The following is a 14,381-nucleotide window of genomic DNA, read 5'->3' as shown; positions in this document are numbered from 1 at the left end:
GCGTGAATGACGCAAACATGCCTACCGGCTTTGCATTGCAACGTTAAGCGACACGTCAGGTTGTCGCCTAGTTTTTCTTTTTTTTTCTACGCGCGAAAGCAGACAGTGATTTTGCAATGGATCCTTGTTCCTGAAAGAAGGAACTTAGTGCCCGTGGGTGGCGCTAGTGACGGTGCTAATTGCGTGCGGGCTGAGGAATAACCATCTGCGTCGAATACGAACTGGTGGGTAATTTTTCAATGCATTACAGGTCTACTTGCGAAAAACTATTGTGAATTATAAGAACTCCTGGTTTCAGGGGTAAAAAGTGCGTGTAAAATAACTTATTACTATCGAGCTTCAAGAACAGAACAAATTGAGTGGCTCGTAGGACGAACCTGTCGCATTATCAGCCAGGGAAATATAAATGGTAAGTTACTTCATTATATACCTCACGCCTAAGGTCATTGTGCTTCCTGGTGTTTTTGTGCTTTCTGGCTCGATAGTCTTACTGAAAGCTTTTGTTAAAAAAAAGTTCATAGCCTTTTAGGTAGCGTAAGTGCACGTCAGTGGCTCATGCAGTGAACGATAATTTGTATGCTTTGTATTTAGAAAAATGTTGGCAACTCGCACTTTTATTGAAGAAATCTTTAATTCATTTGATAAATAACAAAATCTAAAAGGTTTTGTAATATCTGGTTGAGTTAGTTTGGAACTACCTTAGCAGTTAACTGAGTCACGGAAAAGGCTGTAGCAATAAAGGAGAAAGTTTTTTATTCAACTCCCCACAGTTAGTTTTTAGTGAAGGATAAAAGATTGCAGTGCCTTTTAGTACCAAAAATCTAGGCTCATTACCGCTTCACCTACGATCTCGTAACCTTGAGGAAGCTAAATAAAATGAGCACAATAGCTTTAGAGGTAATTTTTTCAAGCATTTTTATGAACTTTATTTTGTTCCTTGTGAAGAGCAGCTTAATTCGATTATTTGTATTAAGGGGCTACTGCATCATTTTGTATGTGGGAACTTCTGCTGTCCCTCGTTGCTTATAAATCAACTGAGAAGGCACACAAGATCGCTGCGCAGAAGATCGCCGCATGAAACCCGAATACAAATTGGTAGCAGATTGCACTGCAATCGATCGTTCTCCTGTTTGATTCCTCAAACAGTGCCCGGACGAAATGCGTTTTGTAACTGGTTGTAATACAACTCGAAAATCGATTCCTGGAAAGGAACGCTTTCGCAACACACAAAAGAAAAATTTAAAAGCAAAAAGAGGGAAAAAAATTTCGGTTGAATATTCGTGCAACAAGCACAAGGTACTTACATGAGCAGGCCGTCAGTGATATCAGCACCAGAAGTTGAAGGAAGCGAACCTTTCCTTGACTGCTGTTCATTGTGCTGCCGCAGTTGGCTCACACCGCCTGCCAACACATTTCCGTGTCCCGTATTCACTGACTTCACAGGGTAAGTGTTATTCACTGTCTGCACAGAGCTGCGTCGATGCAACCGTTGGAACTTTGAAAAATCTTCACCGCCTGGAGGCCCCTGCAGTCAGTGCGCATGAACTTCGAAAACGTTTCAGACGAGGCACATATGTTGTTGCTGAAATCCACTCAATTTTCTGTACCCGTCGGTCCGGTGAACTTTTTACACACGGAATATATAGGCTTTCGCCAAGGGATGAAACAGTGACACAGACGGCACCACGCCTAAGAAAATCGAATGACTTTCATACATTTCTCTCTAAATCCTCTTCGGTGTCGCGATGTCTGAAGCTTTTTTTGGAAAGCTCTCTGCATGCATCAGCCAAGAGGTGGAAGCAGATATCTTTTGAAGCCACCAAAGGCTTTACTTTCCCCGTGCTTCAAGCCCATTCCTTGCGACCCCATATCTTTTTCTTAGGCTCCCCCCACAAGCTTGTAAGAAAACAGAATCTTTCATTGGTCACTGGATTGCACAACGTAGGCTTTGGGAAGTTCAGTGAAGCGGACGCCCGGGGGAAATGCGATGAGCTGCGAAAACAGATCCCGCTCAAAGCTAGTTCATATCACTGGAGACTCGGTGACGACGACGCCGCCAGCGAATCAGTCTTCTTGCTCGAGCGCTGCTTCTGGAAACAGAAAAAAGAAAGGCAGAGAAAAGAGAATGTAGACTGTGTGACGTCAACACAGGATGAGCTTCAAAAAGCACAGATGCGTGCTTCAGGCAAAAAAAAAAAGAAAATGCCTGCCCGCTTCGATCACGTAACTTGCCTTCACTGTGTGCTAATTCTTGCGCACCCCGTATTCTTACATTCCTAGCATCTTTTCAATCAGCAATGTTAAAGTAAGCTTTAATAGGCAACTGCAGAAGTTTAAGAATACGACGAGCTTAAAAAGGTCAGTTGTGTGAAACTCGCAGGTAAAGCATGCGAAGTCTTTTTGAGGTAGCATTTGAAATGTTGACGTAATCGATGACTAAAATCGAGACGGCTTTGAAGCTTCTCAACAGCGTACAGCGCCAAGTGCACATGTGAGGAGCATGGTGGCATCATGCACTGTACAGATATATTTCCAACTCGTAAATATTTTTTTGAGGGAAGATAACCAAAGCCACCGAAAGTAAAGCTTGCTGAACGTTGTTTAGCACCATCCAATGACGCACGGCAGGGTATGGCTGACAGCTGCGGAAATTTCAAGCATTACTGCCCGTGACGTCACAGTGAGCTTCTCTGCATTTCTTCGATGGTGCCAGAAGGAGCCCTAAATATATTCGTAGATTACATGACTAAGCTAACGCAAAACAGTTTCGAACGCTTAATCTACAGTCTATACACATTTGAATCCTAGAATATCCCAGAATCTTCAAAAAAAGGTGAAGTTGGTACTCAAGACCAAAAGCGCAGTGAACGTCATTATGAACCTTCATTAATCAATTGACGTCCATGGCAGTCAATTCTTAGGGCATTAAAAGCACGATCGACTGCACGTAGACGTCCTTCTTTTCGAACCACCGGCCAAGATGCTAACATCAAGAAAGGTTCAAGATATCATCCATGCATGCAATCCTAGTTTTCAGCCTCTACCGCTTCAAGTAGGGCAGTGTAGTGTTTCTTGTAATTACTAAGAAGACACTCTGCTTTGTTTACTATACTGGCAGTTGAGAACCCGAGAACATGATCAGAAATTTTATTCAAATAAAAATTTAAAAAATCCGCCGGAATAAGCCTAGTGGTCCCAATGCCGCATAATTGAACTTAACAAACTAACTATTTTTCGCGTGAGATAGCCAAATAATATAAAAACAATTAGCTAGGGTTAGGATTTTATGATACCTATGATTGCACCATGTAGATATATAGAAAGAAATGTCTAGACCATATGTGGAGAAGTTGAAATAAACTTCGGCATTGAACCAAAAGGAGAAGCTTTGACTTAACAGAGTTGAGTTCAAATTTCTAGGCCGAAGGGGTAGAATATTTATGGAATAAAATGGCACAACCAGTCAGTGTAGTATTTGTTATTATAAGAGTGAATCTTTCTTGAATACAAGCGGAATAAATACCTCCCTGGTTTGTCGCACCAGATAACAAGAGGGAGAAGCTGTAGCATGAGTCCACAACGCAAACCCAAGCGCTACATCTCGGAGCCATCATATTCTCTATTGTACCACGGCATGCACTTTTCTCCTACAGCTATACAGCTGGTGATGACAATACTTACCTTGCACCAAGCGACAAAGCAAACAAAAGTGATCGGTGTGCTACTAGAGTTCAGGCAGTACGAATTATGCACCGTAGAACCAGCGGAACCCAGACGCAGGACAAGAAAAAAGGAGGAACACACACCACACTATTGGCCACACCACACCATGTTCCTCCTTTTTTCTTGACCTGCGTCTGTGTTCCGCTGGTTCCACCCTGACAACATTATGAACCAACTAGCCCAGCAATTTACGCTCCTATGCACCGTAGGCTCTCCAAAATGTCACAAGCGGACGTTGAGATTGCACTAAACTTCCTGCGGGCCATAAGCGCTCAGTTTCGCTTTTTTTTTTGTAAAAAAAGAGGAAAACAGCAGGGAGTCATTCGTGCGTTTTCCATTTCGAATCCATGCGGTCCTCTTGTATTGGTCCTTGTTGTTCGTTAACGTAGCTGCGGCTTTCAAGCGTCCGGGGGGAACCGAGCGGACCATTGGCGCATTCGTCGGCCGGATCTCCCCATTGGTTGGCTATCGCAGCCAATGGTTAACCGGTGCGTGCTGCAAGTGGCAAAGGCTAGCGTCGACGTGGGGACTCGCTGCTTTTTGTCTTTTGTGATTTTCTCCTTACTACTTTCCTATGATGGTGCCGTCATGCTGTCCTCGCTTCGAATGAAATGAAAAAGGGTATTTCTTTCAAATCGATTTTCATAAAATGCGACCTCTGATTCTCTCACAGACGCACTTCTTTCGAAAACAACCTTTTTGTCATTTTAAAAACTAGTATAGCAATGATTTGTCCGTGGCAAAAAGCTTGCTATTGGCACTAAGTAGTAGTAGTAGTAGTAAAAGACTTTTATTCGACCAAAATTTATAGGCCGAGCATTTCGACCGCCTGGGCGACCAGAAGCCGCTGTTCTTCTTCCCCTTCAGCGCCAAGCCAGTCGAGCCAGGTGGTGATGGATAGAGAGGGTGGGGGGAAGGAACCCGACTGCTGAGCAGCCGGGCAATAGAAGAGGCAATGGTCCAGGTCCGCATAGATACAGGGGCAGTTGGGACAGGAAGGGTCCGATCGATAGCGATAGAGGAAGAGGCGGGTCGGGGTGATAACTGCATTCATCTGAATGTGCCGAAGAAGGCGAGACTCCGGCACCGTGAGTGATGGATGAGGGGGAGGGTAAAGGCGTTTGTCGAGGCGGAGCTCAAGGTAGACCTCTTTTATGGTGCGGCGAAGGGTGAGTCTCCCACCGTCCTCCGAGGGCTTGGGCCAGGGGATCAACGGTGCCCGGAAAAGTGTGTCGCGGGCGAGCTGATGGGCCAGCTCATTGCCGTCAATCCCTGAATGCCCAGGGACCCAGCGGAGGAAAACGATGGAAGGCTGCAGTGCGGAGACCGCTCGTTCGACCTCCTGTTGGAGAGAAGGGGTCAGGGTGCGTTTCTGTATGTGGTGTATAGCGGCTTGTGAGTCTGAATAGACTGTGTACTCTTGTAGAGAGGGAAGGAGGGCAAATGACTGGAGGGCATGCGCAATGGCGAGAACCTCGAGGGACAATGCGTCTGGAGGGTGTAGATACGGCCCGCTGGTGTGGGTTTCAGGAGCAGGGAGGTGTGGATGGTACAGGGCGTAGCCGCAGGAACCTCGAGGAGCCACGAAAGAGGCATCCGTGTAAGCTACACCCTGGGTATCAAAGAGAGGGGAATGGTGCTGCGCGGCCGCATGACGACGTCCGGCGTGCAGGACGGGGGACATGTTGGTCGGGAGGGGAAGGATACGAAGATTGGGGGCGGGGGTGGGAATAGGAGAGGTAAACGGGGAGATTGGAATGGGCGAGATACCCGCTTGAGTCAATAACCACTGACCCTGACGGGTAAGGGAAAGCCGGGCAAGCTGCGAGTCACGATGGAGACTGAGAAGAGAACGAAGAGGATGGAAGAGGCCTGTGGCAAAGAGCTTAGTGGTAGAGGTAGTGATAGGGAGGTTGAGAGCTGCCTTGTAGAGGCCCACAAGGGCAGTCTCGAGAGCGTTAAGTTGAGTCTGAGTGAAGGAAGCGTAGGGTGCAAAGTACAAGACCTTGTTGAGGGCCAGCGCGTGGGCAACTCGGCACGCGTGAGCCTCGTGGAGACCTGAGCGTCGAGTGACCACGCGCCGCAGGAGGTGAGTTACAGAGTGGCAGGTGGTGACAGCGCGGTGGAGGGCTTGCACATTCTTAGTCGCATGCAAAGGGAAGCCAAGAACTTTGCACTGTGTGACGACAGGAATGGGAGAGCCAGAAAGGTGGAGAGAGACGAAGTGGTTGTGTGAGCGCTGGTGGGAGGAATGGTTGAGAAGGAGAAGCTCGGATTTCTCAGGAGCAGGAGAGAGGCCAGCGGTGGTGAGAAAGGAGTCGATGAGATCTAGGCCACGTTGCAGGGTGTCCTGTACGTGACCGGGAGAGCCAGATGAACACCAGAGTGTGATGTCATCGGCGTAAAATATATGATGCAGGTCGGGAATTTCAGCTAGCTGGGAGGCGAGAGGGGCCATAGCGAGATTGAAAAGGGTAGGAGAGAGAACAGCACCTTGAGGAGTGCCACGGGTGAGGTGGTGTGTCACCAAATGTGCTAATCTATGATCAAGTAGTCAAGCATCTTATAGCTAACTTAGGCCAACTTTCCAACTTTTCATAAGTGACATTAGCCGCAAAAGAAACCTTGTTCCTGAAGAGATTTACTTCCTATTGTCATGCCGGGAAACCCGCCCGGATTCCAATTCTGCCGGCCGCTAACTTTCTCCTGCGAGCGTCCCTTTTGACAAGCCCTGGTGCTGCGCCGCAAGGCACGCGCCCTACCGCTCCCTGACAAGCCACGATGCTGCGCCGTACGGCAGCGGAGTCCTAGGAGAAGCATCTGCAAGCAACACGCCTGGACCTGTCGCAAGAGGCCAGACAGCGAGGCGCCAGATTCCTTCTCTCCCGGACGCCACCGCGCGCGGCAAAATTTGAAGCGGTTGGCCCGCGCGATCGCTGATTGGTCCTTTCGGACTGCCGTCGAGTGCTGCCTTTGGATTGGCCAGTTCTGAGGGGCCACCGTTCCTCAGGCTATAAAAGCCCCAACGCTGCAGCTTGGAGGTGTGTGACCGAGTGACCGAGAGTCCGACCCACCGTGAGTCGAGTGCTGCTCACGAGTGGAGTCGGATGGTGTGACGTGCTGGTGTCTCGCTGATCGTCGCTGTGCGAGAACAGTCGCGTTGTATAGCTCTCGGCCCCCGTGCCGATGTTGAACTATATTATGTCCTGTACATAGTGTATAAAGCGTTTTCTTAGTCTCACCGACGCCTGACTCGGAGTCTTCGCTACCGCTAAGAGAGCTGGCAACGCTCAGTCACGAAACGGGTGGCGAGCGCAACGCGACCACCTCTGTGGCACAACATTGGATGGCAGCTATGGGATCGACCGACATCAGCTACCTCGGCGCGGTGAGTGCCTGAAGTTTTCCTCAAACGCCAGACTTTCTCTAACACAGGTTATAGTAGCTTAGAGAAAGAATTGGTGTAGCATTGCGTTAACCTTGTGTGTTTCAAGCGTAGGAAGAGTGTTTTGAAAACCAAGGGATGCTGAAGGGGTAAACAAGGCAGTGTGTGAAATTCTTGCGCGTACCGAACTAGTAGCGATATAGTAGTGTACGGCAAGTAGTTTCTAAAAGGGCAAACAGCAAGAGGCAGTGTGAACGATGGAGAGTTACCAGGTTAAAGAACTTCTCCAAATTTGTGAGGAGTTGGGCATTGATTTGGGCTCAACAAAAAGAAAGAAAGCGATCCTTGAGGTCATGAGGACTGCGGACGTGACGGCTGAGGAGGCCGAAGAGGTGTGGGCTGATATCAATGAAAGGCGTGAACGGGAGGAAAAGAGAGAAAATGAACGTCGCGAGGAGGAGATGCGGGAGCGCCAGGCGCTTAGAGAGCACGAGGTTAAAATGAAAGAGCTGGAGCTCCGAAAAACCTCGCCAGCGCCTAGTCTTGCTTCGACGACGGTTCCCTCTAACGCTCCAAAAATACGCGACCAACTGCCGCCCTTTGTAGTCGGCGAGGATATGGCTAAATACCTCGTTAAATTTGAGCATGTGTGCGAACGGAATGACATTGAGCGATCCCTCTGGGCACAGAATCTGTTAGCCTTGCTTCCCGGGGAGGCATCTGACGTGATAACTTGCTTATCGAAAGAGGCGTTTGAGAGCTACAGTGATGTGAAGGAGGCGCTATTGCGAAAGTACAAACTGTCGCCCGAAGCTTTCCGGCAGAGGTTCCGGTATGCACAGAAGGGCAGGGAGTCACATGTTGACTTCGCGTTTCGTCTAAAAGCCGACCTGGTTGAATGGCTGAAAGGCGAAGAGGTTTACGACGACCGCGATAAAGTCGTCGAATGCATCGCGTTAGAACAGTTCTACCGTTGCATTGATGAGGATGTCAAGCTCTGGCTGCAAGATAGGCTAAAGGAGGTTAAGCTAGACAAGGCAGCAGAATTAGCTGGAGAGTATTACCTCCGCCGCAGCTTGCACAGCAGGGCAGTGCGTGTAGAAAAAGCAGATAAGAGAGACGGGTTTTCAAGGAAGCCCGACGAACGGAAGCAAATCAAGCGTCGCGAGTTTCGGAAAGACGAGTCCCTTACCAAAGAAACTGCGAAGGAAGGGCAGAATGCATCTCAGAATGCTAGCGATGGTCCCAAGCAGCGAAACGATGCGACGCGTTCTTTTGAAAAACGGAAGCCGTTAATCTGCTACAACTGCAAAAAGCAAGGGCACATCGCGGCGAACTGCCAAGAGAAAGTTGCTTTTGCAACGATACGGGAAACAAACAAAAACATGCGACTGTTGGAGCCATACATGCAGGAAATTAAAGTAAACGGCAAGAAGTGCAGAGCACTTCGGGACTCGGCAGCAACTATGGACGTCGTCCACCCGTCTTTCGTCTCCTCTAGTGACTTTACAGGAGAATGCGCTTGGATACGGCAAGTGGCCGAGGATGAGAGTGTCTGCTTACCGATCGCAGCGGTCATCATTGAAGGAGAGTTTGGAAAACTTAACACAGAAGCCGCTGTGTCTGCCGCCCTTCCGGAGCACTTTCCCTACCTGTTCTCAAATAGCTCGGAGCAGATGCTGAAGGATCAGGGCAAATCATTCTTTGCCGACGTGGCGTACATGGCCCTCACGCGATCCAAAGCGCGCCAACTGTCGAGGGAACTGGACTTTGAGTCGGTGAACGAACAGCGGTGCGGCACGCGGAGCGATCAAGGGAACTTGAGTGGCGGGCAGACACGGGAGATGCAGAGCTCGGAGACTGGCTTGGGAGAGCGTGGTTTGGACGAGACTGAGAGTGATACGTGCACTGCTAGCCGCGATCTAGACACGACGCCGCAGTTAGGCGACGCGGGCTCCATACTCGCTCCGGTTTCTGCCGGCTGGCAGGAGCTGGCCGCAGTTGAAAAGGAAACGCTCATTCGCGAGCAGCAGCAAGATTGCTCAATAGCCGATCTGATGAAGAGCGTCAAACTGGGAGTAGAGAAAAAGAGGGTTTCATTTTACGAGAGATCTGGCTTATTGTATCGCTGCTACACCGATAAGCAGGGTCGCAAATATGAGCAGATTTTGATCCCTCGAAAATATCGCTGTCAGTTACTGGAACTCGCGCACGAAAATGCGTGGGCAGGGCATCTTGGCTTAAAAAAGACCAAGGCTAGATTGGCTCAGGAGTTTTATTGGCCGTATTGTTGGAAGGATGTCGAACAATTCGTGCGATCTTGCGAAACCTGCCAGAGAGTGGGCAAATCCACTGACAAGTGGAAGGCGCCGATGAAGTTAGTGCCAGTCATAACAGAACCTTTTCGGCGACTGGTAATTGATATTGTAGGTCCTCTGCCAGAATCAACGAACGGGTGTAGGTATGTTCTGACGGCCCTGTGCGTCGCGACCAAGTTCCCGGAGGCGGTACCACTTAAGGAGCTAAATTCTTCCCAGGTCGTGGACGCTCTGCTCTCAATGTTCGCACGCGTCGGGTTCCCTTCTAAGATCCAGTGCGACAATGGCAGCGTCTTCACCAGCTGCCTAACTTCTACCTTTTTGGAAAGATGCGGCATTAAAGTGGTGCACAGTTCTATCCATCACCCACAATCTAATCCAGTAGAGCGAATGCATTCGGTGCTGAAGCGCATATTGAGAGCCCTGTGCTTTGAGCGTCGCTGTGACTGGGAAGCCTGCATTCCCGCCGCTATGTTCGCCTTGAGGTCTGCTCCCCATGAGAGCACAGGCTTTAGCCCCGCGGAGCTCGTGTATGGCCGAAGCCTTAGAACTCCGCTGCGCATGTTGCGAGAGTCTTGGGAAGGCAGTGATGACGACCCAAATGTAGTCTCCTACGTCCTCGACCTTCTTCAGAGGCTCGGGAAAACAAAAGATATTGTAGAGAGGCACATGAAGGCGGCGCAAATCTTGTCAAAGGGATATTACGACAAGTCAGCAAAAAAACGCACCTTCGAAGTGGGTAGTCAAGTGATGTTGCTGCGTCCGTCGAAGAAAAACAAGCTCGAGGTTCACTGGGAAGGACCCGCGAAGGTTGTATCGAAGCTTTCCGATACCAACTACGAAGTGAAATTAGGGAGACGGCCCAACAAAATTTATCACAGCAACTTGATGAAGCCCTACATTCAGCGTCACGCGATTGTAAGCATGACGATAAATGCTGCCGATGAGGAAGGGGCGGAAATCCTGACGACAGCTGACATGAGAGATTGTGGTTTAGAGCTAATGTTGGAACAGCTGACTTTGGACGCGCGTCTAAGTACCACCCAAAAGGAGGATTTAAAGGGAATAGTTTCCGAGTTTAAGGAGGTTTTTTCGAACCGTCCCGGAAAGACCACGGTCTTAGAGCACGACATCGAGCTAACATCTGAGCAACCGATCCGCAGTAAACCGTATCGTTGTTCACCCGTGCAGAAAAAAATCATGGCTGAGGAGATTCAGCGCATGCGTGACTTGGGGGTTATAGTGCCAAGTGAGAGCGACTACACATCGCCCCTGATACTTGTCCAGGTTCCGGGAAAGGATCCGAGGCCATGCGTCGATTATCGGCGTCTGAACGCGATCACCTGAGATCAGACATATCCGATACCGAACCTAGAAGAAAGAGTGGAGACGGTGTCGAAGTCAAATTATATATCTACGCTAGACCTCGTGCGAGGCTATTGGCAAGTACCCTTTACGGAACGGGCTAGTCGTTGCGCCGCGTTCGTTTCCCCGTTCGGAACCTTCCGCCCACTCATGCTGAGCTTCGGACTTAAAAACGCGCCGTATTGTTTCTCTAGCCTGATGGACAGAGTGCTTCATGGTTTGGGCGAGTTTGCATTGCCATACCTCGACGATGTTGCCATCTTTTCGGACACTTGGGAAGAACATCTCGAGCACTTGCGAGTTGTGTTGTGCAGGTTGAAAGAGGCAGGCCTCACTGTGAAACCAGCTAAATGTCACCTAGGTTGCGGTGAGGTGACTTATTTGGGCCATGTGGTGGGGCGCGGCCGGCGTAGACCTTCCGACATCAAGGTAGCCGCTATTGTAAACTATCCCCGGCCAACCACTAAGACGGATATAAGGGCTTTTTTAGGTTTAGCTGGATATTACCAACACTATGTGAGAGACTACTCTGACCTTGCCAGCCCGCTAACAGACGCGCTTCGAAAATCGGAGCCCGTTAAGGTGACGTGGGACTCGAAGAAAGAAAATGCGTTCCAAATGTTGAAACAAGCATTGAGCCATAAGCCGGTTCTAACGGCGCCAGACTTTTCGAAAGGTTTCATCATGCAATGTGACGCGAGTGATCGCGGAATGGGAGCGGTGCTATGCCAAGAAGATGCTAGTGGTCATGAACGACCAATTTTGTATTTGAGTCGGAAACTAAGCTGTAGGGAAGAGGCATACAGCACCTCTGAAAAAGAGTGCGCCTGCCTTGTGTGGGCAGTTCAGAAGCTGGCTTGTTATGTCTCCGGTTCTAAGTTTGTTGTGGAAACGGACCATTGCCCTCTAACCTGGTTAAGTAACATGTCGTCTAAAAGCGGCCGTTTGCTGAGGTGGAGCATGACCCTCCAGCAGCACAATCTGGTTGTCCGCTATAAGAAGGGAAGGTTGAACGCGAACGCCGATGCTCTAAGTCGTGCATTCTAGGCCTCGCTTCTTTCAGTGACCTCCTCGTTACTTACCTTCTCTCGCTTTGCAGCAAACTATCATGTTCGAAGGAAGAAAGGGGCAAAAATGAATGACCTCATTTGCTTCCTCAGTAGTGTGTTTTCGGTCCAAATGATTTCAAGGGGACCAATCTTATTTTCATTATTATTGTTGATTATTAAGTGCTCCTGCTATTTTGATCTGTTGACACTTTGCAAAATGGTTGTTTGAACCTTGTGTACCAGATCGTACACATGCCTTTTGTTGCAGCGGGAATAAACGGGGACATCAATTTAGTTAGGTTAATTTGGATTATGGCTTCGTCTGGTGTTTGATGGGAGACAGAGGGCACTTGCTTGTGTTGGGTGTTGCCTTTTGCCGGTCGGTTTTGTAGTCTGCAGAACGACCAACCATGACCAGTGGCGAGAAGCAAGGGGATCGGAACGACCTCAGCGAAGCTGGTCGAGGTGCCTTGGCGACAACGAGGTCAACAGAGCTCCTGGCCTGCGAGTGGGACCTGGTGCTCGTGAAGTTACTGGACTGGACGTGAACTTGGAAGAGCCTGACGAAGATGTGCGCCTGGCATCCGAGCCACGTGGAAGCAGCTCGTCTTCCCGGCGCCTTATCTGATGGCGGGGATGCTGTCATGCCGGGAAACCCGCCCGGATTCCAATTCTGCCGGCCGCTAACTTTCTCCTGCGAGCGTCCCTTTTGACAAGCCCTGGTGCTGCGCCGCAAGGCACGCGCCCTAACGCTCCCTGACAAGCCACGATGCTGCGCCGTACGGCAGCGGAGTCCTAGGAGAAGCATCTGCAAGCAACACGCCTGGACCTGTCGCAAGAGGCCAGACAGCGAGGCGCCAGATTCCTTCTCTCCCGGACGCCACCGCGCGCGGCAAAATTTGAAGCGGTTGGCCCGCGCGATCGCTGATTGGTCCTTTCGGACTGCCGTCGAGTGCTGCCTTTGGATTGGCCAGTTCTGAGGGGCCACCGTTCCTCAGGCTATAAAAGCCCCAACGCTGCAGCTTGGAGGTGTGTGACCGAGAGTCCGACCCACCGTGAGTCGAGTGCTGCTCACGAGTGGAGTCGGATGGTGTGACGTGCTGGTGTCTCGCTGATCGTCGCTGTGCGAGAACAGTCGCGTTGTATAGCTCTCGGCCCCCGTGCCGATGTTGAACTATATTATGTCCTGTACATAGTGTATAAAGCGTTTTCTTAGTCTCACCGACGCCTGACTCAGAGTCTTCGCTACCGCTAAGAGAGCTGGCAACGCTCAGTCACGAAACGGGTGGCGAGCGCAACGGGACCTCCTCTATGGCACAACACTATTTAGACTTCCCTATCTTGAGAAAATTCCAAATTGTTGGCAGTGACACGGGGTATATGTGGTTTCATATACCCCGTATAGCTTCCACAAGCATTGCAAGTTGATACAGGATAATGGCAAAGGCTGCTCCGCAGGTGTTCTGGGAAGAGGGTTACGGCGCAGAGAAACTCTGAATGCGGGACAGACAACAAGGAAGCTTGTCCTATGTCAACTTGTCCGACACCAAGACCTCCTACGATGTTTGCGAAAAATTACGCAAACAGCCGGCTCCTAAGAAAAGACGCAGGTACAAGTGTCTTACACAACGCTTATTGGCGGTTCAAGTAAGTAAGTGCTAAATGTGGAATAGTTTTTTTTTTTCACAAGCCACCACTAACCATCCTCTACGCACATAGTACCAATAAATCAAAAGCATACCCACCCTCTCCCTGCCTCGTCTCCAATGTGTAACCAAACGTAACAGCAAAAAAACCTTGAAAATATAGCGTTTATCTTGGCTAAAGTATTGCTCAAAACAAAAGCCACCCAAAAAAGGCTTCTTTAAACGTTGATCTCAGAGAGACTTCAGTCCGCCATCACAATTATGGTTTAGCGCATGGTTTTAGCTTCAACGAAGCCACTCGATTCATACACTTGTAGCACTTTCAAGTGACCCACTTTTTCTTCAAGCCCCTTATTCCCTCCATCCATTACTTTTTGGAGCCACAGTTTGGCGAACAACGACGAAAATAAAAACAGGGGAGGGAAAACAAAGCGGTGACAGAGCGTCCTAGCAGTCGGAGCGTCAGCATTCTCCAGAATTGGGCCAAGCAAGTAACGAGTGTTTGCCCGTCGCGCCTCGAACCGCGTGGGTCTCGCGCGCCACTTTATCGAGCGGCGTGGCGTGTGCGGAAGCAGCAGCCCGGAGCTGTCGCCACCACCGCCGCTATTCTGGGGTCCGGGCCTCGCGGAGGAAGGCTCCGGCCCGAAGCTCTGCCGGCCGCGGCCGTGCGCGGCGGCGGCTGACTCGGAGGGGCCGGCGACTCGCTCGCCCCAACAGTGGCTGATTGTCTTCGGGAAAAGAGATTGCGCCGGCAGCGCGACTCCGGCAGCCGGCATCAGCGGCCTACTCCGCTCCATTCATCATCCCGGTTCCGAGGGCCACTCCGGTTCTCCTTCCCTCTCCCTTCTCCTTCCCTCGCATCCGCCGAAGTGGGGCTGGCAACAGTCGCCTCCCT

General features: G+C 50.1%; 1 protein-coding gene across 2 annotated transcripts in view; it reads right to left on the bottom strand.

Moving 5' to 3' along the window:
- LOC149371660 (cell adhesion molecule Dscam1-like) overlaps positions 1-14,381 on the bottom strand; it is a 324,006-nt gene that overhangs the window by 284,634 nt on the left and 24,991 nt on the right. For both annotated transcript variants that reach the window (XM_089565897.1, XM_089565898.1), the window contains exon 2: positions 1,305-2,090. In XM_089565897.1, the coding sequence (XP_089422023.1) occupies positions 1,305-1,374 (70 nt within the window). In that variant the 5' untranslated portion in view covers positions 1,375-2,090. The remainder of the gene's footprint in view (positions 1-1,304; positions 2,091-14,381) is intronic.

Source organism: Amblyomma mixtum, chromosome 1, assembly GCF_055824585.1.
Source record: "Amblyomma mixtum isolate Tamu chromosome 1, ASM5582458v1, whole genome shotgun sequence".
Lineage (NCBI taxonomy): Eukaryota > Metazoa > Arthropoda > Arachnida > Ixodida > Ixodidae > Amblyomma > Amblyomma mixtum.
Note: the sequence above shows the minus strand (reverse complement) of the source record. Positions and strands in the feature narration are given on the sequence as shown.